At 40.7% G+C, this 25147-nt stretch overlaps 1 protein-coding gene across 1 annotated transcript in view; it reads left to right on the top strand.

The window, feature by feature from the left end:
• The window catches only part of atp8b1 (ATPase phospholipid transporting 8B1), a 129870-nt gene that overhangs the window by 83243 nt on the left and 21480 nt on the right, over positions 1-25147 (top strand). Inside the window, exons 8-18 of the mRNA XM_048604195.1 lie at positions 3688-3760; positions 3849-3919; positions 5481-5563; positions 8365-8523; positions 9082-9170; positions 9272-9468; positions 10986-11194; positions 15060-15103; positions 18392-18548; positions 20499-20687; positions 23078-23190. Coding sequence (XP_048460152.1) covers positions 3688-3760; positions 3849-3919; positions 5481-5563; positions 8365-8523; positions 9082-9170; positions 9272-9468; positions 10986-11194; positions 15060-15103; positions 18392-18548; positions 20499-20687; positions 23078-23190 — 1384 coding nt within the window. The remainder of the gene's footprint in view (positions 1-3687; positions 3761-3848; positions 3920-5480; positions 5564-8364; positions 8524-9081; positions 9171-9271; positions 9469-10985; positions 11195-15059; positions 15104-18391; positions 18549-20498; positions 20688-23077; positions 23191-25147) is intronic.

Raw genomic sequence — 25147 nt, 5'->3', positions numbered from 1 at the left:
GTACTACAGCAGATGTGTAGAGAGATTGCAGATACCCGTAGGAATAGCAGAGTAGTATTGGTTGGAGATTTTAATTTCCCCTGTATTGACTGGGCAACCCAGAGTGTAAAAGGCCCAGACAGGGTGGAATTTGTCAAATGTGTCCAAGAAAGTTTCCTAAATCAATATGTAGAGGGCCCAACTCTGGAGGGCGCAACACTGGAACTCCTCTTATGCAACAAGGTCGGGCAAGTGACTGAAGTGTCAGTCGGAGAGCACTTTGGGTTCAGTGACCATAACATGCACGGTTTTAACATTGTTATAGAAAAAGATAGGACAGGTCCACAGGTCAAGGTGCTGAACTGGAGCAGGGCCAATTTTGGCACCATTAGGCAGGATCTGGCAGAGATCGATTGGGTGAGTCTCTTTGCAGGAAAAGGAATGATGGCAAATGGGAGGCTTTTAAAAGTGTGATATCAAGAGTCCAGGACAGTATGTCCCTGTTAGGGTGAAGGCAAAAGCCAGCAGGTTTAGGGGTCGCTGGCTGATATTGAGGCTCTGGTCAGGAAAAAGAAGGCATAAGCTATTGGGCTGAAGTGAATCCCTAGGTGACTATAAAAAGTGCAGGAGCACATGAGAGGGAAATCAGAAGAGCAAAAAGAGGGTATGAGATTGAACTGGCAGAAAAGGTTAAAGATAGTGCCAAGAGATTCTATAGCTATATTAAGAGTAAGAGGGTGGCTTGGGAGAGAATAAGCCCCCTTAAAGATGAGCATGGCTGTCTATGTGTGGAGCCACAGGAGATGGGGGAGATTTTTAATGAATATTTCTCCTCCGTGTTTACTGAGGAGAGAATCATGGGTACATCGGAAATAAGAGAAATAAGTGGGGATGTTTTTGACTGCATTCACATTAACTGAGAGGAGGTGTTTGCAGCCTTAAAGCTCATTAAGATGGATAAATCCCCTAGGCCTGATCAAGTCAATCCTTGGACATTGTGGGAGGCTAGGGAAGAAATTGCAGAGGCCCTTGCAGAGATTTTTGCTTCAGCTTTAGCCACTTACCAGTGGCTAATGTTCCAGAAGACTGGAGGTTGGCTAATGTTGTTCCATTGTTTAAGAAAGGTAGCTAAGACAAGCCATGGAACTGCAGGCCAGTGAACCTATCATCAGTGGTAGGCAAGTTATTGGAGAGGATACTGAGGGACAGGATCAACCAATATTTAGATGGTCAACGTCTGATTAGGGATAGTCAGCATGGACTTGCAAGCAGGAAATAATGTCCGACAAATCTTTTAGAATTTTTCGAAGATGTAACCAAGAGGATAGATGAGGGAGGGCAGTGGATGTTGTCGATATGGACTTTAGTAAGGCCTTTGACAAGGTCCTGCATGGCAGGCTAGTCATGAAGCTAGGTTGTATGGGATCCAGGGAGAGCTCACTAATTGGATTCAAAATTGGCTCGATGGTAGGAAGCAGAGGGTGATGGACTGGAGGCCTGTAATTAGTGGTGTGCCATAGGGGTCGGCGCTGGGACCTCTTGTTATTTGTTATTTGTTATTTACATAAATGATCCGGATGTGAAGGTACAAGGCATGATTAGTAAATTTGCGGATGATACAAAATTAGGAAGTATCATTGATAGCAAGGAAGGTTATCAAAAATTACAGAGGGATCTTGATCAGATGGAGAAGTGGGCTAAGGATTGGCAAATGCAATTCAATGCAGATAAGTGTGAGGCGTTGCACTTTGGAAAGTCAAACCAAGGTAGGACTTATACAGTTGAGGGTAAAGTACCCAGGAGTGTCATAGAACAGAGAGATCTAGGAGTACAAGTACACAATTCATTGAAAGTGGTGTCACAAGTGGACAGGGTGGTGAAGAAGGCATTTAGCATGCTGGCCTTCGTCGGTTACGGCATTGAGTGTAGGAGTTGGGATGTTATGTTACAGTTGTATAAGTCATTGGTGAGGCCACACTTGGAGTATTGTATACAATTTTGGTAACCCTGTTGTAGGAAATGCGTAGTTAAACTGGAAAGATTTACAAGGATGTTGCCAGGACAAGTGGGCCTGAGTTATAGGGAGAGGTTGACCAGGATAGGAGTTTATTCCTTCCAATGTAGGAGAATGGGGGAGTGACCTTACTGAGGTGTGTAAAATCATGAGGTGCACAGATTGGATGACTGCATGTAGTCTTTTTTTCCCCAGGGATGGGGAGTTAAAAACTAGAGGGCATAGGTTTAAGGTGAGAGGAGAAAGATTTAAGAAGGACCTGAGGGGCAACGTCTTCACGCAGAGAATGGTGCATATATGGAATGGGCTGCCAGAGAAAGTGGTTGAGGCAGGTACAATAGCAACATCCAGAAAAAACATTTGGATAGGTACATGGATGAGATAGGTTTAGAGTGACATGGACCAAATGCGGGCAATTGAAACAAACTGAGTAGGCAGCAAGGACCAGTTTTGGTCAAAGGGTCTGTTTCCATGCTGTATCACTCTATGACTCTGAGGCCACACCAGCCCTCTGAAGAGCATTCCACCCAGACCCACCCTTTACCCTATTTACAACCCTGCGTTTCCCATGACTAAACCACCTAACCTACAAATCCTTAGACACAATGGACAATTTATCATGGCCAATCCACCTAACCTGCACGTTGTTTGTGTGACTGGAGGCAGGTGTCCAATGGTGTACTGCAGGGATCAGTGCTGGCTCCCTTTTATTGTTTGTGATATTTATACATGATAAAGATGTGTGTGTGTGTTGGGATAGTGGAGGGGTAATGATCAGTAAGTTTGCGGATATCAAGAAGATTGGCAGGCTGGTTAATAATCAGGGAGAAAGTCTTAGATTACAGGAAGGTATAGACAGATTGGTTAAATGGGCAGAACAGTGACAGATGGAATTTAACTCTGTTTAAGTGTGAGGTGATGCACTTTGGAAGAGATAACGAGACAAGGGAGTATTCAATGTATGACGGGACATCAGGACGCTCAGAAGAAGGGAGGATTCTTGGGGTGCTAGCTACAGGTCCCTGAGGCAGCAGGGTTAGTTAATAAGGTAGGTAAGAATGTTGCCACTTGATTGGAAGGATGTGATTGCATTGGATGGGGTGCAAAGGCGATTTACCACTTTATGCCTGGGTTGGAGCATTTTAATTGTGAAGAGGGGCTGGACAGGTTCAGGCTGTTTTCTTTGGATCAGAGAATACTAAGGGTGGACCTAATAGAATTGTAGGTATTTCCTAATTAACCTATTCAGAAATGCAATACAAGCTTCTTGGGCAAGTGGCACATGAACCCAGGTCTCCGGCTTCAGAGGTAGGAACACTACCTCTCCACCACAAGAGCTCCCTATTAGAGGTGTATAAGACTATAAGGGGCATACAGGTTGGATAGAAAGTAGTCGTTTCTCTTAGTAGTAGGGTCATTAAGAAGGAGTCATAATTTTAAGGTGAAGGGCAGGAGGTTTGGAGGGGATTTGAGGGAAGCCACTGCCTGGGACGTAGTAGAGGCAGGAAACTCACAATCTTTTAAAATGTATGTGGATGAACACTTGAAATGTCATAACATTGAAGGCTATCAGCCTAGTGCTAGAAAGTGGGATCCATTTAGATAAGGGTTTTATTTCTTGTTGGTGCAGACTCATTGGGCCAAAAGGCCCCTTGTGTATTGTTTGATTCTCATAATACTTTCACCATTTTTAGGTTTAAAACAACAAAGTGGAAGGACATAGAAGTTGGAGATGTTGTATGCCTACACAAAGATGATTTTATTCCAGTAAGTTTCATCTTTTTGGTTTGCAACAAACGTTAACATTTCTTACCTTGTTTTGTATGACATGTATACATTCTTTGTAATTATTTAGGCTGATATACTACTGTTGTCCAGTTCAGAGCCCAACAGTCTTTGTTACGTGGAAACAGCTGAACTTGATGGGTAAGAACTTGAATGTACAATGTGCTTTTAATTCAGAAGTAGACAATATTCTTTGAAAATAAAAGGTACCTTCTTTCACAGCACGCACTGTAATACAGTTCAGGCATGATGAAACTACTGTGTGGTTTGCTCAGAATATTGCTTCATACGTGCCATAATCATCCACTTTTGACCTTTGGAAGTGACTTGGTGTACTGATTTCGCTTTTCAACTGCCTTTTTTTCCCGTAATAATTGCTGTATCGATCATACAACCATAAGTAGTTTTTCTGGACTGAGGTTCTACAGTAATTTCAGATTTTTTTTGAAAAAATACAGTTCTAATGCAGTTCTTAATACAGTTCTTTCTGAAATGTCTTTTTGCATGCAATACATCAAGTGCAGTGATAGTTATGGTAACTATTTTCAAAAACAAGACCAAAACGAGCAATAAGATGAAATGATTGGGTAATCTGTTTGTAGTGATAGTGGTTGAGTAAGAACTGGTAATCAACATTCCAGAACAGTTCCCAGATTCCCTTGCATTAGTGCCATGGGATTTATCACATTCTGTTTGAATCACCGGAACAAATAGACAAGGCTTTTATTTCACACAAACTGACATTATTTCCATGAGCTTTGGCAATGTTTTTTCTAAGTAGCCCCAGATGGCCGCTTGATTAAGTGAATGCCTTGAATTTGTGTATTTCTGCATTCAAAGACTTAAAGCACTTCACACACAAATTGTCAGCTATTCCACCTGTGCACAGAGGGTCTGTATGTTTTAGACATGCACCCAATGCTGGCTAATCATTTCTTGACAGCTAGCTTAGACTGGCAAGGAAAAGGAACGTTTCTGTGCCTTCTGTGTTGTTTTTCACTTGTGTTTCTGCAAGCTGGATTACCATGCAGAGATGAATGCTTTCGGCTGTTAGAGATCACATCAAATTTTGTTGCAATTTTAGCTATATTCTATCAAGTACTGTAGTTATTTTGAGCTTCATTTTTCTCTCTCTTCAGACTGATCAGAGCAAATTTGTCGAGCCTGTATCTTCATTTTGAAGCTGCTTTACATGAGCTTTTGTCTTTTATCTTTACTCATGGCATTTCTGAGCAGGAGATGAGGGGCTTTCCTGATTTTGAATGTGACCTGAAATCTTGCTGATTTCTCTTAAACTGACAGTTAAGGTAGTCACTCTGTATACGCTGAATACGTTTTTCAATGTTCTTAGAAGAATTCAAGAATGCATCTGCTTTTTAGCAAATACAACAGTTAATCTGTGTTTACTTTTTTTATAACATAAATATTACTCAGGCCACAGACTAATGAGTTGCGTTTACTTATGTAAGAAATGTAGACGTTCTTAGTTAGCCAATGTAGCATTGTTTTGTATTCAATTATTTAAAATATGCTTATTACCTTTGAAAAATGGTGTAAGAGTTGTCTTGTCTGTATTAGCTGAAGAATTCATGTGCGAGCCTGGAAATTTGGCCATGTTCTAGCAATGGATGTCAAGAAAATATGAACAACAACTTTTGCAAAATAGAAAATTAACACATCGCTGAATTATTTCTGTTTTCAGAGAAACTAACCTGAAGTTTAAAATGTCATTAGAAGTTACAGACAAACTGCTGAAGAAAGAAAAGGATCTGGAATCTTTTGATGGTAAGTTTTTGTGTGCATTGCTGCCATCTGTAGCTTTTAAGTGTGTGGGTTCTCTTCTGCGCTTATGTGGTATAATTAAAATGGGACATGCCAGTCACTGGCTGGATCAGAATTTATTGCCCTTCCAGATTCGCCCTTGTGAAGGTGATGGTGAACTGCTGCAGCCCACAAACTATAAGTAGACCCACAATGCCATTTGGGAGAGAATTCCAGGATTTTAACCCAGCAACACTAAAGGGACGATGATTATATTTCCAAGTCAGGATGGTGAGTGGTTTAGAGGGGAACTTGCAGGAGATGTTATTCTCGTGTATCCGCTGCCCATGTCCTTCTAGATGGAAGTGGTCATGGGTTTGGAAAGTGCTGATTGAATTTCTGCAGTGCACTTTGAGATGGAAAACACTGCTATTATTAAGTGTCAGTGAGGAGCGTATCGATGTTTGTGGGTGTGGTGCCAATTAAGTAGGCTGCATTGTCCTGGAAGGTGTCAAGCTTCTTGAGTGTTGTTGGAGCTGCACTATCCAGGCAAGTGGGGAGTATTCCATCGCACTCCTGACTTGTGCCTTGTGGATGGTGGACGCACTTTGAGGAGTCAGAAGGTGAGTTACTTGCTGCAGTATTCCTAGCCTCTGACCTGCTCTTTACAACTGCACAGCACAAGAACAGATCCTTTGGCCCCTTGTAGCCACTGTATTTATATGGCTAGTCCAGTTCAATTTCTGGTCAATGATAACTCCCAGGATGTTGGGTTCCTGTCAAGAAATGCATTTGTTATCAATGCCCAGATTTACAGGCAAGAATAAAGGGACAGCACTTGCCATGTCTTATGCCTTTTTAAAAAATATTTGGTCATTGGACGTAGGCATTGGTGAATAGAAGCCAGTATTTATCACTCACCCCTAATTGCCCAGAGGGCAGTTAAAACAACCACACTGTTGAGAGTCTGGAGTCACCTGTAGATCAGACCAGGTAGGGATGGCAGATTTCCTCATTAAGGTTAATTAATGAAACAGGTAGGGTTTTTACAATAATCAACCATGGTTACGTGGTCACCAAGAGGATAGCCTTTTAATTCCAGAATCTTCCAGAATTCAAAATTCACCTTTTGCCGTGGAGAGATTCGAACTAGTGACCCCAAAACATTAGCCTGGTCCTCTGAATTACTAGCCCAATGACCTTGCCATTATGACTTTGCCTTCCCCCAGGCTTTTCATTTAGAATGTGTCACTACTTCAGATCTAATTTAGGGCAGTGGAAAGACAAGCAACAATAAATTTTGATATGCAGAAATTCAACCAGGAAACATTGGTTAGAATATTTAATTCATGTGCAGTAAGTGAGAGAAAGAAAGAAGTAAGGGACAAAGAAATGGCCCAGAAAACCAGTCAGTTCTATCAGGCAGCTACGAAATCTAAAAGGCATTAAACTGGATGGACCGCTGGCATAAATCTAGGCACTAGAAAATACAGTGGTGAACCCAATTTTGTCAGACACCTTTCCTGACAGCACCGAGTGCACCTAACTCTCCATGGATTGCAGCAGTTCAAGAAGAGGGCTCGCCACCACCTACTAGAGGGAAATTTGGGGATGATAGATAAATGCAAGCTTAGCCAACAATGCCACATCATGAGCTAACGTTTTTGGGGGGAGAAAAGGTCACCTTGACCTCAACAATTTGGCAGGAGTCACTATTGCTGCAAAATTACTATTACTAAATCCTTGTCTATCAACATTCTGGATGTTCCTGTTGACCAAAAACTGAAAGCAAAACAGATTTGGAGTTCTGAGGCTAGTAACTCGAGTGAGCTCCACATGTCTTTAGTGTGATGGAATGGAGAACTTGAGAAACTCAACATGTCCAAGACACAGCAGTCCACTTGATTGGCACTCCATTCGCAACCTTTAATTTGCACTCCCTCCATGACCAAGTCAAGGCGGCAGTAGGGTGTATCATCTACAACAACAACTCTCAATGTTTCTTCAACCGCACCTTCCTAACTTATGATCTGAATCACTTCAAAGACAGCAGATATGTGGAACGCCCTGCTCCACTTTTAAATTCCCCTCTAAGCCACACACGGTTCTAACTTGGTACGATATCACAGTTCTTTTTGCTGAACTCACTTCTCAACATTACTGTGGGTGTACTTACAGCAAATGCACTGTAGCAGTTCAAGAAGGTGACTTGCTATCTCTTCCTTTAGGACAATTAGCGATGGGCAGCAAATGGTGATCTTGCCAACAATCCCACATAACTTTAAATCTGTATTTTGTATTATTCTATTGGTGAAGCATTGAGTGTGGTTTATGCAATAGCAAAGCAACTTTAACAGCAGCTCCAAATTTTTCTGATTAATGGTAAGTCTGTGGTAAGTCTACTGTCAAATTTAACTTGTAGTAACTGAACGCTGAGAGTTTCACCCTGAACCTTACTGCAATATCTGTGTTAATGTGTATGAAACCATGTCTTGTTGTATCTCACAGGATGGATTTTTCAGACAGCCTTTGGAGATCAGCATAAGTTCGGGAAATAATGCCGCATGATGTTAATAATGTGCTTCTCTTTCACTTTGGCAGAAGTTGAGCTCTCAGCTCACCCATTCAGATGTGCCAAGTTTTTTTAACCCTGTTGATCACTACTTACCTTCTCTATATGAAACAAAAGTACTCCTCCTGAGCAGCTGTGCTTTCATGTGAATTTTTTTTTTTAATATTGCTGTATAAAAGGAGTAACTCTTTTAAAAAATCTTTCTCGATGATTTTTAGTCCTTCACTGAACTAAAGCAAATGTGTTTCATCAGGTTTAGTAGAATGTGAAGAGCCAAACAATCGGCTGGACAAATTTACCGGGACCTTGTTCTGGAGAAACCAGAGTTATCCTCTTGATGTGAACACAATCCTGCTGCGTGGCTGCACTGTCCGCAATACAGAGATTACGCATGGAATTGTCATATTTGCAGGTATTTAACGAATTTTATTTCATCACATCCTGTCTCATTACAGCCCGTATAATGATTTGAGAATCTTGGAATTGAATGAGAATTGAGATTACTCAACTTGTTCACAACAGGTCTGGATTTTTAAAACTGTCGCAATGAGTTGAGGATCATCAAATCATTCATGATCTTATTGAATGACAGAGCACACTTGATGGGCTGAATGGCCTACTCTTCTGTTCCTAAGTCTTAAAGTCTTGCAATGATATTCGGTGATATTCTGGGAAAGTTGAATAAAACATTTCAAAAATACCTGATTATTTGGCAATGCACCTAAAATCATATTGGAAAGTTTTAATGTCTTAAAAATGCAGTTGTGTGTGACATAGAATAACTGCTTTAACCTATTCCCTCCGTGTGCTCTAATACACAAGGAAAGCGCTGATTATTTTATCTGATCTTTAATTCTGTATAGTACCTTTACAGCATTTCAGATGGTAAAGTTGCTTTGATAGAATATGCCATTAGGATATTGACTCCTAACAATTACAATTTACAATTTACAATTAATCTGTTTTACAGGTGCTGACACCAAAATCATGAGGAATGGTGGAAAAACAAACTTCAAAAGAACCAAAATTGACCAACTCATGAATTACATAGTTTATCTGGTAAAAGAAAACCATGACCTGCAGTACAGTTACATAATTGTATTTTTAGGTTTTTTTCAATGTAATGAGTGATCCATTTGTGCAATTGTACTTCTTTCCAGATCTTTCTGTTCCTCATTCTTCTGTCAGCTGGTCTTGCTATTGGGCACACATTCTGGGAAAGTGAAATTGGCAATGCCACCCGATCCTGGTACCTTTATGATGGCGAAGATGATCCACCTTCCTACAGAGGTTTCATTGCCTTCTGGGGTTATATCATTGTTATGAACACTCTAGTCCCCATATCACTTTATGTAAGGTAAATATACCTCATTCTGTTCTCTTGTTTTGTGTGGCTCCATGAAAGTAATACATCCCGATAATACACCAAATTGAGTGCCTGAACTTCGTTGTTAAATTCTTGAAAGGAATGACAAAACCAGTATTTATTGCTTATTCGTAATTGGGTTTAATTAAGTGGCTTACTTGACCATTACAGTGGGCATATTCTTCTTATTAAAAACCAAAAGAACTGTGGATGTTGGAGATCAGAAACAAAAGTGGAAATTGCTGGAATAGCTCAACAAGTCTGGCAGTATCTGTGGAGAGAAATCAGAGTTAACATTTCGAGTCCAGTGACCCTTCCCTCAGAACTGATGGTAGATAGGAAAACGTTGTTCTTTTTTTAAATGCAGAAGATAGGATGGGGAGAGGGGAATAAGGAGTAAACGACAGATGAAGATAGAGCCCAAGGAGAGAAAAGCGCAGTTGGGCAGGCAAAGGAGTAGATAACGATTAGTCTGGGAAAATGAATAGCTACTAATGGGGACTATTAGTGGCTAAAAATGAGTGTGTAATAGCAGACTTGTGATAAAAAGACCTGGAGTGTGGGCTAAGGACATGGGAGAAGGTGCCTCAAGCCCTAACATTGTTAAACTCAACATTGAGTCCTGTAGGCTGCTGCGTTCCCAAGTGCAAAATCAGGTGCTGTTCTTCCAACTTGCACTAAGCTGCATTGGGGCACTGCAGCAAGCCTGAGACACAGATGTTGGTCAGGGAACACAGTTGCGTGTTGAAGTGGCAGGCAGCTAGAAGAAAAGGGTCTTTTTTGAGGACAGGACATTGGTTCACAGAACACCTATCTTCCCTGGTACTACAAAATTAGGATTGGGAGGGTAATGTCTGTATTATTGGCTTTTTAATACAAAGGCTTGGATGAATGATCTGCAAATGGAGTTCAAATTCCTCCATGTCTCCTCCTTTGCTGTCATTCCTAACTCTGCAGATCTCTAGGTTAGAAACATATCTTCCCTTCTGCTGACAACCTTCTATAATAAATCAGTGTATTCAGGAGAAAAGAAGTCAAACTTCTTGCATGTTACCGTGTTGAATTTATTGCATTTGAAGCAATAATAGGCTTGACCTCTTTCTTGCGCTCTTGATGATTGCATAAAGAGACAATTACCACAACAGAAACAAAAACCGAACTTGTTGGAGAAACTTAATACAATCTGAAAGAACTGTGGATGCTGCAAATCAGAAACAAAAACAGAAGTTGCTGGGATAGCTCAGAACCTGAGTTTTCAGGAAGGGTCGCTGGACCCGAAACGTTAACTCTGATTTCGCTTCATAGATGCTGCCAGACCTGAGCTTTCCCAGCAACTTCTGTTTTGGTGTTGGAGAAACTTAGCAGGTTTGGTAGAAAGCAGTTTCTCCCCACAGATGCTGCCAGACCTGCCGAGTTTCTCCAGCAATTTTTGTTTCCATTATATATCTCCAGTATCTGCAGTTCTTCGTTTTAATTATCATAACAGTCTTTGTAATCTCTCCCTTTAGTGTTGAAGTGATTCGCATGGGTCAAAGCTACTTCATTAACTGGGATCTCCAAATGTATTATGCTGAAAAGGACACTCCAGCCAAAGCACGCACAACAACACTGACTGAGCAGCTTGGACAGATAGAGTACATCTTCTCTGACAAGACAGGAACTCTTACACAGAATATCATGGCATTTAAGAAGTGTAGCATCGGTGGCACTACATATGGTATGTTTGCTTCCTTATGTTGAAAAACTATATCATAACCTGTTCATCTTGAATTTGCCTAAATATACCAGGGATTGTCTGACTGCACTTTGTAAACACAATTTCTACTATCTAGAAGAGCAGCAGATGTATGGGAACATTGCCACCGACAAGTATCGCCCTAATTCACAAAGCATCCTGATTTGGAAATGTGTTATTGTTTCTTCATCAGAGCGTCAAAATCCTGGAGCTCCCCACATGAAAAACACATCATATTTACCCACACCACATTAACTGCAGTGGTTCAAGAACAGTTACTGTGTCATCTTCTCAAGAGCAAGTAGCAGTGGATGGCAGAGCAGGCATGACAGACCAAAACGGCATAACCCTACTATTAACTTATACGTTGACAATAAATGCTGGAGTTGTCAGCATTGCCCATAATTTTGTTTAAAATGTTGAACATTTCTTGGGCAAATATTACATTTATATTGCAGAATAGCTACTGGAGATGGACATAACATATTTTTAGTGTTGTTATATGCATGAAGTCACTCCACTTCCTTGAATTCATTTCTTAACAGAAATCTGCTCTGTCAATTTGCCATCCATGAAAGGAAGGTGAAAATTACCCTCAGTGATGTCTTGAAACCACTCTGCACTGAGATCAGTCCTATCCCTTGACTCCTTGCAACAGAGGCGAACATAAGCTTAGATTTGAGCTCGATGCATATTGGGCTCTGAAAACTTGGCTGTCTGCAGCCTTCGTCCTACCGCTATAACTTGTTCACTGCCTAGTTGACTCATTGCTGATGAGTGAAGGAAAAAATAACTCAAATGACAGACTAACGACTTAGGCTTTGCATATATCTGTAACATGTAAGTAAGTAATTTTATTAAATTAATTTGTGGGAAGTAGACATTGCTGACTGGGCAAGCATTTGTTGCCTAGCTTGAGTTGCCCTTGAGAAGGTAGTAGTGAGAAGCCTTCTTGAACGACTGTAGCCCGTTTGGTGTAGGTAAGCCCATGATGCCCTTGAGGAGTACATTCAAGGACTTTGTTCCTTCGGCACCACTGAGTCAGTGACACAATTCCAAGCCAGGATGATGGGTGGCTTGTCAGGGAACTTGAAGGTGACAGTGTTCCCATGTATCTGCTTTCCTTGTCTTTCTGGATTGTCATGGTTATGAGTTTCAAAGGTGCTGTCTAAGAATCTTTGGTGACTTTCTGCCGTGCATCTTATAGGTGTTATACATTCTTGCTTAAGTGCCATGTAGACAGTACATGCTGCTGCGCATTGGCAGTAGCGGGGGTAAATGTTTTTGGATGTTGTGCCAATCATGTGGTCTGCTTTGTCCTGAATGGTTTCAAGCTTCTTGAGTAGTGTTGAAGTTGCACTCATTGCAAGTGGGGAGTATTCCATCACCTTCCTGACTTGTGTCTTGTACGTGGTGGACATGCTATGGGGAGTCAGGAGGTGGGTTACTTGCTGCAGGCATCCTAGCCTCTGACCTGTTTCTGGTGACACCGGTATTTATATGGCTAGTCTGATTCAAGTATGATATTTGTCAATGTTCATACTCCACACAAATCCCTTCCCAACTCTTTCCCAACCTGGCAGCATTTCTGTCAATTGCAACCTTCCTGTGTTTTTTTTAAAATCCTTTATAAGACATGGCAATACAGACAAAACCAACATTTATTGCCTGTCCCTGATTGTCCTTGAGAAGTTGATGAGCCATGTTTTGAAGCGCTATTTGATTGAAATCTGCTGTATTTTGGTAAAGTGGATTGGCTTGCACGACCACTTCAGATGGAAAAACCCACACAGCTACAGATCTGAAGTCACACTTGGGCCAGACTAGCTAAGATTGGCAATTTTTTTTCTGTAAAAGATATTCCAGAACCTTATGGTTTTTCACAGCAATCAGCAATGGTTTCATGGCCACTGAGCTGTGACAAGTTTTCAATTTCAGGTTTATTCATCAGCATGGCCACCTTTTTGTGGAGCCACAGGAGACAGGGGAGATTTTTAATGAATATTTTGCCTCTGTGTTTACTGAGGAGAGAATCATGGATACTAAGGAAATAAGAGAAATAAGTGGGGATGTTTTGGACCACATTCACATTATCAGAGAGGAGGTGTTTGCAGCCTTAAAGCTCATTAGGTTGGATAAATCCCCTGGACCTGATCAAGTCCATCCTCAGACATTGTGGGAGGCTAGGGAAGAAATTGCAGAGGCCCTTGCAAAGATTTTTGCTTCAGCTTTAGCCACTGATGTAGTTCTGAAGACTGAAAGGTAACTAATGTTGTTGCATAGTTTAAGAAAGGTAGCAAAGACAAGCCATGGAACTACAGGCCAGTGAACCTGACACCAATGGTAGGCAAGTTATTGGAGCGGATACTGAGGGACAGGATCAACCAACATTTGGATAGTCAAGGTATGATTAGAGATAGTCAGCATGGATTTGTGCACAAAAAGCCATGTTTGACAAATCTTTGAGTTTTTCAAAGAGGTAATCAAGAGGATGGATGAGGCTAGAACAGTGGATGTCATCTATATGGACTTTAGTAAGGCCTTTGACAAGGTTCTGCATGGCAAGCTAGTCATGAATGTTGGTTTGCATGGGATCGAGGGAGAGCTAGCTAATTGAATTCAAAATTGGCTCAATGGTGGGAAGCAGAGGGTGACGTTTGAAGGTTGTTTCACAGACTGGAGGCCTGTGACTAGTGGTGTGCCACAGGGGTCGGTGCTGGGACCTTTGTTATTTGTCATTTACATAAATAATCTGGATGTGAATGTGCAAGGCATGATTAGTAAGTTTGCAGATGATACAATTTATTAGGAGGTATCGTTGATAGTGAGGAAGGTTATCAAAAATTACAGAGGATCTTGATCAGATGGGGAAGTGGGCTGAGGATTGGCAAATGCAATTCAGTACAGATAAGTGTGAGGCGTTACACTTTGGAAAGTCAAATCAAGGTAGGACTCATACAGTAGAAGGTAAAGTCCTGAGGAGTGTTGTGGAAGAAGGGGACCTAGAAGTACAAGTACATAGTTTGTTGAAAGCGGCATGACAAGTAGACAGGATGGTGAAGAAGGCATTTGGCATGCTGGCCTTCATTGGTCAAGGCATTGAGTTAGAATGTTATGTTACAGTTGTATAAGTCATTGGTGAGGCCGCACTTGGAGTATTGTATACAGTTTTGGTCACCCTGTTATAGGAAAGACATAGTTAAACTGGAAAGTGTGCAAGGATTTTGCCAGGACTAGTAGGCCTGAGTTATAGGGAGAGGTTGGCCAAGACAGGACTTTATTCCTTAGAATGTAGGAGAATGGGGGTGTGACCTTTATTGAGGTGTATAAAGTCATGAGGGGCATAGACAGGATGAATGCATATAGTCTTTTTCCCAGGGATGAGGAATTGAAAACTAGAGGGCATAGGTTTAAGGTGAGTGGGGAAAGATTTAAGAAGCACCTGAGGGGCAACTTCTTCATGCAGAGAATGGTGAGCATTTGGAATGGGTTGCCAGAGAAAGTGGTTGAGGCAGGTACAATAGCAATATTTAAAAATCATTTGGATAGATACATGGATGAGAAGGGTTCAGAACGCTATGGATCAAATGCAGGCAATTGGAACTAGCTGAGTGGGCAGCATGGACCAGTTTGGGCCGGGGGGCCTGTTTCCATGCTGTAATACTCTGAGTCTATGTTTCTAACTGAATGTCTGTTTGTTAAATGATTTTAAATTCCACTGGTTGATGCAAACTGAACCACTCTGATTCTGGCAGAATCAGAGCCAGTAACCAATAACATTGTGCAGACTGCCACTGACTTTCAGGTTCAAAGTGGTCCTAAATATTATTTTCTGTTTCTTCTTCAGGTGAGTTGTGTAATGCTGCGGGAGACAGGACAGACCGAGTAGAGGTAAAACTAATTGTTTCATAATGTTGATAAATAAATCACTCGAAGGTGAAATTGCTGAAATCATGCTGCAAACACTTGAAGCATACTTTGTATTCTTCATTGAAACTGGTTCTCAGTTTTTGTGATGATATCCATTGCACAGGATATTTACAGAACAGCAGTAATGCCACACCCAAAATGTGTTGCTGAAACCTTTAACAATTGATGAACTTGGTGAGATATTTCTGTCGCTTTCTTTCTGCAGCATTAAAGCTATTTTCATTAGGTTAATAACTTTACTATAAATATTTGTAAGTAAATCTATTTAATAAGTAAATATCCTGATGAGGACAAGAGGACAATATTTTGATAGTGTGTCTCTTTTTCAGAAACTCTCAAATAGCATGTACTTGAATTTCCAACTTGAAAAAGACCCCAAGTTGAGAGCAGCCCAATCATCTTCACTCTGCTTAAAAAGTGCAATGCATTTTAGGATAGATTCATTCAAGAATGACTCTGAAAGACTGGGACAGAGAGGAATTACACTAACAATCGCTTTAGCAGCATCAGTCAGGCTCACCTTGTATGTACTGGAAGCTAATATAGGTACACAGGCCCTGATTTTTGCAGACAGAAAGCACCTATATACACACTGAACCTGTTTAAACTCAACAAAAGAGTTTGCTGGTTAATTTCTCAGGGCAATGCCAACTGTTAACTATCAATCAGCATTAATGGTGCATTCACCATGGCAATGTTTCCACCAATCAGTGTCTGCTTGACAACCAATCAGCGCTCTGCTGTCATGCTGTAAAACTACTGGCTTTCCTCTTGAATTCGTATTCTTGCAAAATATTCTGAGTGCAAAATGAAAACCTTGGAGAAAATGTGTTTTTTTTTCTTTCAGCATTAAAAAGCAATAAAGACTAATCATTAAATTCCTTCATCTCTAAATCAAACAAATAGAATACGGTTTCCTCTGTTGAAAGTTGAATTATTTAATATTACTAAATTACGATATTTATAAATGAAATAACTTTCAAATTTGATAAATGAAAAACTGCATTTTCCACTTTCTTTGGGCTTGCTGACTCTATGATTCACTGACACTCCCATACACTGCTTCACTCTCCTGAGGCTTTGTTGTTCACAAGGCTCATAAAGTGGGCCTGAGACAGGAAGAGCCACTTGCAGTTGTAGAGAGAATGCTGGAGAGGCACTGGGAGCATGCATCAACAAGAGGAGGTCAGCAGGAGAGCCCAAGAGCAGAAGAATCGTTGGTGTTACGATCCCAGTGGAGACCATGATATTGCTATGGCCCCAGTTTTTGTTGTAATCTGGTTTGACAGACAAGAACTTTTGGAAGAATAGAATGTGCACAAGGTCCAAGTGTAAGAAAATAAGTGGCAGGAACAATCAAAGAATTCCTATAATGTGGAAACAGGCCATTCAGCCCATCGAGTCCACACCGACCCTCTGAAGAGCATCCCACCCATTACGCTAACCCTATGATCCTGCACTTCCCATAATCCACCTTGCCTGTTTATCCCTGGGCACTGTGGGCAATTTAGCACGGGTCAGCTGAGACGTCGTTTCTCCCTTGTGGGAGAGTCCATGCCCAGAGGGCAGAATTTCAGTGTAAGGGATTGTATGTTTAAGACAGTGGAGGAATTTCTTCTCTGAGGGTAGTGAATCTGTGGAATTCCTTAGCACAAAGGGCTATAGGAGCTGGATTGATAAGTGTAATCAAGGCTGAGATAGACAAATTTTTAATTGGCAATGGAATCAAGTGCTATGGGTAAAAGGCAGGTAAATGGAATTGAGGATTATCAGATCAGCCATGACCTCATTGAATTGCAGTTTGGGTTTGATGGGCTGAATAGCCTACTTCTGCTCCTATATCTTATGTTCAGGGAAGTTGGGATAGTTGCTCTAAAGTGGCTCCATCAGGTCTTGAGACTCTACGTAAGAACTGGCCTGAAAGAATGTTACATGAACAGTCTGAGTGGTAAACCTGACAATGGGCCCTATTAACTGACCAATATTAACATGAACTGAGTTCAAAAGAGAGCAACTTAAAAAGAAAACCTGAATATCCTATGGCATTTAAGAACTGAATTAACTTGCATTTCTTGTTTTCTTTAATGTAAATGGGTTCATACAGTTTATACTGAACTGGTTCAGATATTGCAATCACTTGGCTATCTTTCAGACCTCAGTCACATTTCCATTTTCATGCTTTGTTTAATGCATGTTTTCTTCTGGTGGTTATTTGTAGCTAGAACAAAGAGGTGATTATTCAGAGAGTTACTGGAGTGGGATAAAATGATCTGTTTTCCTTTGAGAAGCAGATTTTTCTGTTTGTCAATAATAAGGGTATTGGCAGACATGAAAAATATTAACATAATCAACATTGATATCAAAAGGGAAACCTTTTTCTTGGGTAACCTTCATGAATATTTTCAGGAAAAAACACCAAATACAGCATGACAATGTGGGTAGATGGGCTTCACCTGAATTTCCCAAAGGCTTTTCATAATGTGCCTCATAATAGACTCATGTACAAGGTCAAAGAATGTGGAGTCACGACAACTGGCAGAGTTGACAGAATGCAAGGAGTGGGAGTAAGGAAAAGTTATTCATACAAGCAGAAGGTGGGAAGTGGTGGACCACAAGTCAGTACTGGCACCACTGTTCTTCATAATTTATGTTGTCAGTAGAGGCTATGGTACCAATCTCTTGAAGAAAGGTGGCTGAGGGATCATTTTAATGGTCTGTAAAATTATGAAACAATTAGATCAAGCGGATACAGAAAGCATATTTCGTTTTATTGAGAAGAGCATAACTTAAGACTTCCAATCAAGATAGTCACCAAGAAATTCAAAAAGATATCCAGAAGAAATGTCTCTACTCAAAGACTGGTGAGAATAAGGAACTCACCACCACAGGGCGTGGTTGAAATGAATAATATTGACATGTTTTAAGGAGAAGTTGGACAAGAGTTTTAGGCAAACAAAATGGTTAGGATGGTATTATTTATGTGTGGAATGGGCCAAATAGCCTGGCTGTGTTACATTTATCCTTTAATGTTTCTTTAATATGAATGCATAATACCCAAGTTCTATTTTTCCTCTGTTTCTTTCGGCCTCTTTATCAGTTTTTTTTTGTCTTGTCGGACAGTTTGTCCAACGTGCAACCCTGATGAACTGTAACTTTCACTAGTTAAAGATTGCACTGACCAAAAATGTTGTATACAGAGTTTTTTTTTTCATTGCTACATTCACCTGACAAATAACTTGTGTTTTGTAGCTTGTTGACTTCAGCTGGAACAGCTATGCTGATGGGAACCTCAAATTTTATGACCATTACCTACCTCAACTTATTCGCTCAGGAAAAGATCCTGCAACACGGGAATTTTTTAAAATTCTTGCACTCTGTCATACTGTGATGGTGGAAGATAATAGTGGTAAGTAAAGTGACATTTGCCATTTTAAACAGTCTTATGAAGGTTAGTTTGTTACCAACACTAAGAAATACACAGGATAATTTAAGATTTAGTGTTTTTTTTGAACTCATGGTACATGGATATTGCTGAGTGGCCAGCATTTATTGCTCATCCCTATTTGCCCTTGAGAAGGTGGTGGTGAGCTGCCTGCTTGAACCGTTGCAGCCCACATGCAGTAGGTAGACCCACGATGACACTGGGGAGGAAATTCCAGGATTTTGACCCAGTGATACTGATGGAAAGGTGATATATTTTCAAGTCAGGATGGTGAGTGGCTTGGAGGGGAACTTGCAGGTGGTGGTGTTGCCATGTTATCAAGCTTCTTGAGTGCTGTTGGAGTTGCCCTCATCCAGGTAAGTGGGAACTCTTCCATCACACTCCTGACTTGTACCTTGTAGATGACGGACAGGATTTGGGTGTCGGGAGGTGAGGTAAATCACTGCAGTATTCCTAGCCTCTGACCTGTTCTTATACATACTGCATTTATATGGAGGAAAACAGTAGGTCAGGTAGCATCATAGGAGGAGGAAAGTTGACATTTCAACCACTTTTGAAGGTGAGTCATACTGGATACAAAACATTATAATTGTTTCTCTCTCTACAGATGCTGCCAGATCTGCTGAGTTTCCCAAGCGTTCTGTGTTTCCATTCTTAACTGCACTCTTCAATGTAACAACTTCTCCTAATTTAAACCACTTAGCCAATCAAAGGAGTATGGAAGGAATGCCCCACCAGTTGCCTCCCTATTTCCCTGTGCCATTGCACTTCAGCTCTGATAGGAGAAACCAGTTGAGGGCGCTCTCTCGTGTGTTGGTTATTATCTGCTACCACTGCTGCTGCCCTTCTCATGCAGGTCCACTCTTCTTATTATGAAACTGCTGCCGATTGCCCTACATGCTGTTTGTGAAGCTGTGGTCCAAGCTTTGTCAGCAATAGCCTATTGGGATTGTCATTGAACAAGTTATCCAGAGACCCAGATAATGTTTTGGGGACATGGGTTCGAATCATGGTGGCATTTGAACCCAGTAAAATTCTGGAATTAAAAATCTAATGATGGCTATGAAACCATTGTTGTAATAACCTATCTGGCTCACCAATATCATTTAGGGGAGAAAAACTGCCATCCTTACCTGGTCTGGACTGTGGGTGAATTCAGCCCCACAGAAATAAAATTGACTTTTTTTTAATCACCCTCTGAAATGGCCGAGGAACCCATTTAGTTGATCAACACTTCCCCTGTTTTGACTTGACAGAGTAAGTCGTAGCCATTCTCTGGTTCATTTCTTATTTTCTTTATACATTCACAAGTTGTGAGTGCTGCAGGCAAGGCCAGCATTTGTTACTCATCTGTAATTTCCCTTGAACTGTGCACCTTCCTAGGCAGTGTTTTAACCTATCATGGTCAATCTGACTGGTGAAAAGTTTGAACAATACTTAGCAGTTAATTGTCAGTCCTCACTCACTGATGTATTTTCCATAACGATGCCTCAACCAATCAGTGTCAACTTGCCAACCAATCAACACTCCTCACATACTGTATGAATGTTGTTTTGCTTTTAAATTGGTGTTTCTTGTGAACTATCCTAACGAGTACAAGATGAAAAGCTTTAATGAAATGTTTTTTTTTTGCAGCAATACTTTCCGAAATGTTCAGTTGTTCTAATCTGTTAGAATGGTGAGATTAATTAAAAAAAACCTTGCAAAAGCATATGTCTCCATTATAAGGAAACAAATTGGCATGGGGATCTATTTTGCTTTTGATTAGCTTTCTGAAAGTGACTGAAGCAAGGATGACCGTTTTGACAAGCCTGAGCTTACTTTGATCTGCATCATTGAGAATTGGCTTTGAAGTTTGGATTTGCAAAAGTTGTACTGTAATTACGCCACATTTTCTTTTTAAATCTGTGACAGGACAAATTGTATATCAAGCAGCCTCTCCAGATGAAGGAGCCCTCGTTACTGCAGCCAGGAATTTTGGGTTTGTCTTTCTTTCACGTACTCAAAATGCCATCACAATAAGTGAACTTGACATAACAAGGACCTATCAAGTGCTTGCCATTTTAGACTTCAACAGTGACCGGAAACGAATGTCCATCATTTGTAAGTTAAAATATTTGCCGCTTTTGAACTATGCAGTCTATTTATCACTGTTCTTGATTTGAAAACTGTTGAGCAATGAACTTGGTAAATTTCATAATTGCTTGGTAGTACAGAACTTGACATGGCTAAAAGGACACCTGAAACTCATGCATTTCTTCTTCGACTCATCAGACCTAGGACACAAGAAAAAATTTGAACAAAGGGACACCATTTAATACATACGTTGTATACAGTATCATTTTCAGATGCTGCATACAATTGTGTCCATTGTTCTGATCAGTGTAAGAAGAAAGACATCAACTTCATGCTTTGTTTTAACAATGTTTAAACACTTCCCGTATATCACCAGAATATACCTACTTTTGTCTCAGCAGTGGTATCCATACCCGCCACTGCTTGTAGCTTACACTGCACAAAAGTGGAGGGATCCCATAAACTGATGCCTGATGAAATGCCTCTCCACTTCCAAACTTGCCACAGGGGTGCATGAAATGCCACCCGCTACTTCTCCTGTGTAACAATTGAAAACCATTTGTAAAGAAATATTTGTAGAATTTAATGAGCTGAGCAATGAGTGGGTGCAGTGTTTAGTATCCCTGCGTCAGAGCCAAAAAATCTGGTTTCAAGTCCCAATGCAGACTTGATAGCTAAGGAAGGTGCATTCATAACATGACCATTTAGGTTGTGTATGACCTTCTAAGTCTTTCGAGCATATGCCTACTCAGAAGATAGCAGTAGCTTACCGTGAGGGTCCATGGTCACTAATTCAGTGCCATTTTTAGGTATGGTACCTCAGGAGGTGGGGGGACCAAGAGCAAGAGAGAGATTACTGAAGTAATCTACTAATCAGAAACATTGAAATCCTTCAACAGGAGATTTTCAGGGTCATGTACTTTATTTTTGCTCTTAGCTTTTCAAATTAGACTAATAGATCTGTTGTAGTACTATTCCCAGAGAGTCTGGTGTTCTAAACTGTGACATCTGAAATGTAACTGGAAGGAAATCTGAAGCTTCAATCTGAATTAAGAACAAACAAAAGAACAAAAGAAAAGTACAGCACAGGAACAGGCCTTTCGGCCCTTCAAGCCTGTGCTGACCATCATGCCCTGACTAAACTAAAACAAAAACCTTCTGCCCTTACTCAGTCTGTACCCCTCTATTCCCTCCCTCTTCATGTAACCATCCAGATGCCTCTTAAATGTCACCAACGTGTTTGCTTCTACCACCCGCTTCTGGTAGTGCATTCCAGACTTCTACCACTCTGTGTTTAAAAACTTCCCTCGCACATCCACCTTAAATTTACCCCCTCTCACCCTGAATCTGTGCCCCCTTGTAATTGAAACTTCAACCCTGGGAAAAAGCCTCTGACTATCCACCCTGTCTATGCCTTTCATAATTTTCAGACCTCTATCAGGTCTCCTCTCAGCCGCCGTCTTTCCAGTGAAAACAATCCTAGTCTTTTTAACCTTTCCTCATAGCCAATGCCCTTGACACCGGGCCACATCCTGGTGAACCTTCTCTGCACCCTCTCCAAAGCTTCCACATCCTTCTGGTCATGTAGTGACCAAAACTGCACACAATACTCCAAATGCGGCCTAACAAGGGTTTTATATAGCTGCAACATGGTTTGCCAACTCTTATATTCCATGCCCTGGCCGATGAAGGCAAGCATGCCATATGCCTTCTTAATCACTTTGGCCACCTGAGTTGCCACTTCTAGGGAACTGTGGACCTGCACTCCCAGATCCATCTGTATGTTAATGTTCCTAAGGGTTCCACCATTTACAATATGATTCACACCTAAATTTGACCCTCCAAAATGCATCACCTCACATTTGTCTGGATTAAACTCCATCTGCCATTTCTGTGCCCAAGTCGCCAATCTATCTATATCCTCTTGCATCCTTTCACAATCGTCGGCACTATCAGCAACTCCATCAACCTTCATGTATCTGCAAACTTATTAATCAGACTACTCACGTTTTCTTTTAAGTGCATACTTTGTGTAAGCATTTTAAAATTCTACTGGCAGGACAGCCGTTTTGCTCTTTGTGATCTAGAGGATGCACATTGTTTTATAGCAAGGGAATGGTTATCTACAAAATAAGGTTAGGATAAGTGTTGCAAGAAGTAAATGCAGCGTTTGCAAGAAGTGAGCTCTGCATTCAGTACTTTAAATCTTTCAAGATGGAGAGAAAAAGATGAGATATCTAACTCCTTGTTAAAGTAGGAAGTTTAAGTGGAGCATCATATTCCTTGTCGTACACAGAATTTGATTACATTATGTGGAATTGATTGAAAAACAGGATAATAAATTGATACTTTGTCCTTTTAAGCAAACTAAAAGTTAACAATTACAAATTGCTACAATCATTTTCATGTGTTTACAGTGAGGACACCAGAGGGTCAAATCAAACTCTATTGTAAAGGTGCTGATGTTGTGATATATGAGAGATTAGATCCCAACAGTCTTAATCATGAGGCCACTGAAGAAGCTTTAACGGTAAGACAGAAACTCAAGTCATTTTGTGTTTTGCATGTTGTCATAAATTGAGCACTGACATTTTCCCCCATCCTGATCAACTGTTAAAAGCCTGAAATTCCAAGGTTATCCAAATAATTTTGGAAAATGCCTTGTTTTTTCCTTCTGTTGTGCAGGAGTTGCATGGAAAGGATCTATAAATAATGTATTTTGCAGCATTGTCTTTCATTTGTTATCTTGCAGTCGCACGTGGAGCTGTTAGAATGAAGAAGAATGCGTGTTTATTACTTAGTTTTTATTCGTGGGATGTGGGCTAGAACAGTATTTATTGTCCATCCCTAATTGCCCAGAGTTAAAAGTCAGCCATATTGTTGTGGGCCTGGAGTCACACGTAGGCCAGACCAGGTAAGGATGGCAGATTTCCTCCCCTAAAGGACATTAGTGAACTGGATGGGTTTTTCAGCAATTAGTATGGTTATCATCAGATTGGCTTTTTATTCCAGATTTTTATAGAATTAAAATTTCACTATCTGCTATGGTGGGATTTGAACTCATGTCTTCAGTGTATTAGTCCAGAGTTCTGGTTTACCAGTAATACAAGAAGTACAAGAAAGAAGTTTACTTTTCCCAATTTTCTTCCCACCAGAATGCAATGGCTTCAATTAAGGCACAGTTCACGTGGATTAGCAGTGTTTGTCAGCTAACAATTCAGACAAGAGGGGTCAAGTTACAATTCATCACATCCAAGCTAGATACAACCCTCATCTGACATCCTCGACTCGTAGGGCCTGTTGCCATGCTACCTGACTCTTTGACCCAACTCATCCATGCGACCAAGTTTCCAAAACTGAACTAGTACTATTTGCCTGCATTTGGTCCCTATCCTTCTAAACCTTTCCTATTCACGTGCCTGTCCAAATGTCTTTTAAATGTTGTAACTGTACTCGCTTCTAAAACTTCCTGGGGTGATTGAGGTACTCCAACTGAAGGCATGACGGAGCATACAAATTTCAGGCCTTCCTTAGTTATTTTCTCAAGTTAATGTTGCTATCTTCTGCTTTGAGACAGCCCTCTGTATCAGTGTCACTACTCCAAGTCTTAGACATACAATAGCATAAAACAAGGGATATAATAATAAAAAGGTTCTGCTCGGTGACTTGGATATCATTATCTTTCCACATGCATTATCTGGAAAGCAAGTTGATAAACACCCAGTTCATGTAAGAAGCCCCTTCATTATACAGTGTATGTAAACCACACTCAGCAAAACCTCACCAATGGTACTCACATACCTCTTAATAAACAATCAAACCATGCTGGACTGATCCATTACATGGGCTGAAGAAAATTCTTCCTTGGATATCCATTTTTCCCTACAACTTGACCAGCTTTAGGATGAAGACAAATCATGAATAATGTAATTAAATGAAGAGCTATGGATGCTGGAAATCTGAAACAAAAAAATTACGGAAAAACTCATCAGGTCTGGAAGCATCTGTGGAGGCAAAGCAGTGTTAATATTGAGCCCAGTGACCCTTCTTCAGAATAGACATCATTTAATGTTTTCCATGTGCAATGGTTTGTGGCAGAGTAAAGGACCAGAGGAGACAATCTCCAAATAAATGGTCACCCATTTAAGGCAGAGATGAGGAGGAATTTCTTCCTCATATGGGCACAAATCTGTGGAATTATTTACCACAGAGGCCAGTGAGGTTGAGTCATTAAGTATATTCAAGGCTGAGACAGACAGATTTTTAAACCAGTAAGGCTTATGGGGAAAAGGCAAAAGTGGAGTTCAAGATAATCAGATGGTACGCGATCTCATTGTATGGTGGGGAAGACCTGATGGGCCAATTGACTTATATTTGTTCCTAAGACTTGTGGTAAGTACAGACACAATCTCTTGATGGGGGACTTCCCACACTTATCACTAAATGCATCTCAGTGATACCACTACTGACTAAGCTGGCAGAGTCCT

The sequence above is a fragment of the Rhincodon typus genome, chromosome 1 (assembly GCF_021869965.1).
Source record: "Rhincodon typus isolate 14 chromosome 1, sRhiTyp1.1, whole genome shotgun sequence".
Classification (NCBI taxonomy): domain Eukaryota; kingdom Metazoa; phylum Chordata; class Chondrichthyes; order Orectolobiformes; family Rhincodontidae; genus Rhincodon; species Rhincodon typus.
This window is presented reverse-complemented; position numbering and strand designations above follow the sequence as displayed.